Below are 4852 nucleotides of genomic sequence, written 5' to 3' on the forward strand. Positions count from 1 at the left end.
TTACGTAGTAGGTACGGTAGTACGTACGTACGGTAGGTACGGTAGGTAGTACGTACGTAACGTAACGTAACGAACGTACTACGTTCTTTCTTTTCTTTTGTTTGTTGTGTGTGTGTGTGTGTGTGTGTGTGTGTGTGTGTGTGTGTGTGTGTGTGTGTGTGTGTGTGTGTGTGTGTGTGTGTGTGTGTGTGTGTATATATATATATATATATCACATACTCTGCCAGTTACTACTGTTTCTATGCTTTCTGGTATTCGATTGCAAATCTGAAAGTTGTGTTGATATCAGCTCAACTAATGTAGCTAAACTTTTTACTACTAATAATAACAATAAGAATAATTACCATTGCGTTTTTATGCGCTTTTTCGATTAAATGTTTCATAATTTGTTTTCGGCCAAAATTTTAGAAAAATATCCTACTTTTTCGCGGGCGTGGGTCTTAAAAAAATAACACTCATCACCTAGTATAATTCTGAAAATACGTAGTTGTATGATACTCTTGAACAGACGTAAGAACGTAATGAAAGTTTTACAAAACATTCAATCAAGGGTTACCCGTTGCTTGTTATATGTAATTAGGAGGGGGAGGATGTCCACGGTGTCGTTATCTCACAGGATACAAAGTTGCTCTATAATGATTTTTGTTTCAGTCTCGGGTTTCTCGAACTTTCCAATTTTGACGAACCATATTTGAGAATTTACATTGAAAAGAAAATGTATGTGGAAACAAAGTTAATTCTAAGAATCAATGACTGAAAGCAAATGATATATTATTTACACTACATCTACCAAAAATCAAGTTTCAAGAGACCTCTCGCCCAATACCAGGTCTCGGATAGGCTAAGACTAGAGAGTAGGCCTAGGAGTTTGTTATTTTTCCCTCCTCTTTCCCTTATCAATTTTCATGAACAGCTGTTACGTTGTGAACCAGATTAAGCAAGTAAGTTTTAATTATTGATCATAAACTTTTTATACAAGTCATTTACAACTAAGGTTTTAAAAATAATAAACTTTTTTAACGTAAAACCAAACCATGGCCATTCTGAAATAGAGATAAACCCAAAGATATAATGGTATAATTGATTTAATAAAAAGTCTACTTTAATCACACGTACTAAATAGTTTCTCCATTACAAAGTTCAACTTACTCAATATAGAAATATTCAATAAATTCATTTTTAATCCAACAACAACAAAAATCTTACGTCTAATCCAGCTGAATCTTTCATTGTAGTTTATATCCGCCAACAACGCATTTTTCGGCATAGCTGTTCAAGATAAAGAAAAATACACTTTTTTTCGTAAAACAATTTACCCATACATACACATATAAAACACTCACGCAGCATTATCTCCGAATAGTAATAAATAAGGGCTACAAGCTATTTTCATAAAGCCTTTTCAAAACCAGTGTTGCGCTTATAAATTTTGTTCTGCTTTCAATTGAGGTTTAGTCATATTTTAATTGCAATTATTAACATTCGTCCTTCTGGTTATTACTTCTTGTCGTGAGAGAGAGGATGTTAACCCATCGTAATTATTAACACAAATCTTAGGCCATAGATAAATACAAGTTTTAAATATGTATCTTTAAAAACACAATGAGTATTTCTTATATAAAAATGCACTGCTTTCCGAATTAGTCCCTTCTTATAGCTACCTTTGAGTGTTATATTAACACCATTTAGACCAATGTGTACTCCAATATTCGTTTCGATCTTCTGTCTAGAAAAGGCATGATGTGAGGTGTAAATCTTCGCCCGCGCCACATGCCATGCGGCACCGTAGTTAGTAACTAGAATAATAATAAAAAAAATAAAAAATACGAAATTCATGAAGAACATACTTCATCTTACGTAACTCGAAATTTATTTTCGTAAACTCAGCGATCATATAATGTGTTAGTTTTAATAAGCTTGAAAAATCTGGCGTTATTAAAAGGTAAGAAAAAATCGATATCAGTTACAAGGTTAAGTAGTATTTACAAGTCTATAATATTTACATATCATTAAAAAAACAAAAACATACTTAATACAATATGAATAATTTATTCTGTTGAAAACAGTAACCTAGTATTAGAGGCAATAAACATTGCTGCGAACATCTGAAAACAAGTATCTGACACATCGACCCCCCTAAGTTTGTTGCTTATTTGATATCAGATTGTTAACCACCAGCGACTAATAACTTCAGGGTAAAATGAAACAAAGTGATAACAATCACCTTTCATATTCGCCTAAAATATATGTAGTGCGTATCGCATTTTAGGAAACCTATATACGATTTTAACCCTAACTATCTGTTGAAAGAAAAAAAGTTTAAAAAGTAAAATATTCCACATTTGTTTATTTTACACGATCACATTCATTTGCACAGACAAATTATGAAAGGTTACAAAACTAGAATTCAAGAAACCAAGTATTTAAGATCAGATTACGATTGAGCACGTAGCTAAGATTTGGTTGTAAATTAAGAACCCTCTTATGGAACTTCGCAAATAAACGCAACACAAATCGAAGGATTAACTGAATATCAGTACTATACATATTTGATAGTAGCCAAAGAATCAATTTATATCAATTACTTTATCCCACTGTGACGCAGAATTATAACGTTTAAAAAAAAAGTGTATTCCTAATTCTGTAATTAGACTGAAATATTCATCTTTAACTTTGAATGTGTATCAAAATTTATAGCATCACGATAAGTGGCAATGGGAATGAGTTATTGCCCTTTTGATATTGTTTTTCCACGTTTAGTCCAGAATATTTATTGTGACAGAACATATTCCTTCACCGACGGCGCTGGAGATATTCACAAGTGTTATGATGCAGAATATGTTTGTTTGTTTTTTCAATTTCGCGCAAAGCTAAAAGGGGCTATCTGCGTTAGCCGTCCCTAATATAGTGATGTAAGACTAGAGGGAAGGCAGCTAGTCATCACCACCCACCGCCAACTCTTGGGCTACTCTTTTACCAACGAATAGTGGGGTTGACCGTCACATTATAACGCCCCCACGGCTGAAAGGGCGAGCATGTTTGGTGGGACGGGCATTCGAACCCGCGAACCTCAGATTGAGAGTCGAGCGCCCTAACCACCTTGCCATGCCGGGCCTTGATACAGAGTAATTAATGTTAAACCTAAATATTTTCACCTGCTTTTTCCTAAAACTATGATCTTGTGTTAAGATTTTCTTAACATAGTCAAGAGTTTTAAAATAAGTTTAGCAACAGTTTTCTTTAAATTACTGTTTTTTCTAACTGAATACAGTATTTGTAATCAACTTAATGCAATAAATTACGGTACTACCAGAGATATTTTTTGTCCAATATGAAATACAATCAGCCTAAAAAAAAAACGTCTATTCAATACAGTTTGAATCTAATTATGCAGATAATGTGTCTAATTACGAAATTTTGCAGCCTAATTTAATAATACCGGATGAAGCAATGCAGTGAAAAGGAGATAGCAGAAAAGAATATCCACTGTTTAATACAAGTTTTTTTTTTCATAGACGAGTAGTCTCGGCTGTTATAAAACCTGGTAAATCAACGTGACTGTTTTTGTGATAATATGAAGGAAAGTTATGAATAATATTTACAGTTTTGCTTAGAAAAACTGGTTAAATATACGTACTCCGATATAATTGAAATGTTACCAGTATTGTGGTATATTTTATCACCAAATCACTTTGTTGTTACTTTGAAAAAGTATTTTAACTGTCTCATGATGCAAGCCTATAACAGGCTGTAATATTGAAAATATATTATGCGACCTTCTGAAGGCAATGAAACGGGTATACAGGGGAATAAATAACTAATCAGTTGTCTACCAAAAATGTCCCCAACTTTCACTTTTGAAATATACAACATTAATTAGACCGGAGCACTGCGTGACTTGTCGGTTGGTTGATGGGTTAAATTGTTGGAGATAATTACAAGTCAAGATTATAGATCTAAGTCCATGCAGGAGTAACTAAGAGCGTTAATTCTTGGAATCTGGCTAACATGAAAGAAGGGGAATATATACGATTGTTGCGCTTGTTTGAAACGTAGACCTCAAATTGGAAGGTTATATATAAATGGAAACTGACACCTAGATTTTTAAAAGTGGTACTTATCTTTCATGTCAGCTTCCCAGTCGAATACAAGGACTCAAAGGCGGTTGAACTGTAATAGCTAGAAAATCGTCACGATTTTTATACCCGACTATCACTTTAATCTCCGGGGGTTTGTCACGGTAACGGGTTGTTTTATAAGAGAACAATACGATAGGATCGCAAACACCTTGGTAATATGGAAGACCAGGCTTTCGGTTTGTGATTATGATCTTACATGCACTACCTAAGTAATGACGGAACTCCCAGCGTACCATTAACAGATATGGGAGATGTTTGGCTATGCTCTATAAACACCCAATTTTATCGTATGTACCCAAAGTATCATTTCACAAAAATCAGGGGGGGGGAGAAAAGACTGGCTTCACGTTAGCCCTGCAACATGGCGTAACTTGCATTTGTATTAATTCGGCTTAACTAGAAATATCTTCCAGAAACTAGCATTTATCCCCCCTTTGCAGAGCTTGAGAGAAGGGGGGGGGGGGGTGCTCGTGTATGGACCAATCGCGTAAACCAGATAAGAGTCGATGCTGCCCCAGAAACTGATAGTAATCGTAGAAATACCAGCTTTTGTATTTCAGTCACCCTCTCTCTGTCGTGTGTGTGTGTGTGTGTGTGTGTGTGTGTGTGTGTGTGTGTAGAAAATACACTCCCTTAGAATTTATTTAAGTTTTACTTTTACAATTAGTTAACAGTAGGTGGAGGGTAGACTACCATACAACAAGTTAATTTTA

General features: G+C 34.6%; 1 protein-coding gene across 1 annotated transcript in view; it reads right to left on the reverse strand.

Moving 5' to 3' along the window:
* LOC106457544 (dual oxidase maturation factor 2-like) overlaps positions 1-4852 on the reverse strand; it is a 28327-nt gene that overhangs the window by 18529 nt on the left and 4946 nt on the right. Inside the window, exons 4-5 of the mRNA XM_022383529.1 lie at positions 1662-1796; positions 1207-1269 (exon numbers count right to left, since the gene is read on the reverse strand). Coding sequence (XP_022239237.1) covers positions 1207-1269; positions 1662-1796 — 198 coding nt within the window. The remainder of the gene's footprint in view (positions 1-1206; positions 1270-1661; positions 1797-4852) is intronic.

The sequence above is a fragment of the Limulus polyphemus genome, unplaced genomic scaffold, assembly GCF_000517525.1.
Source record: "Limulus polyphemus unplaced genomic scaffold, Limulus_polyphemus-2.1.2 Scaffold344, whole genome shotgun sequence".
NCBI lineage: Eukaryota > Metazoa > Arthropoda > Merostomata > Xiphosura > Limulidae > Limulus > Limulus polyphemus.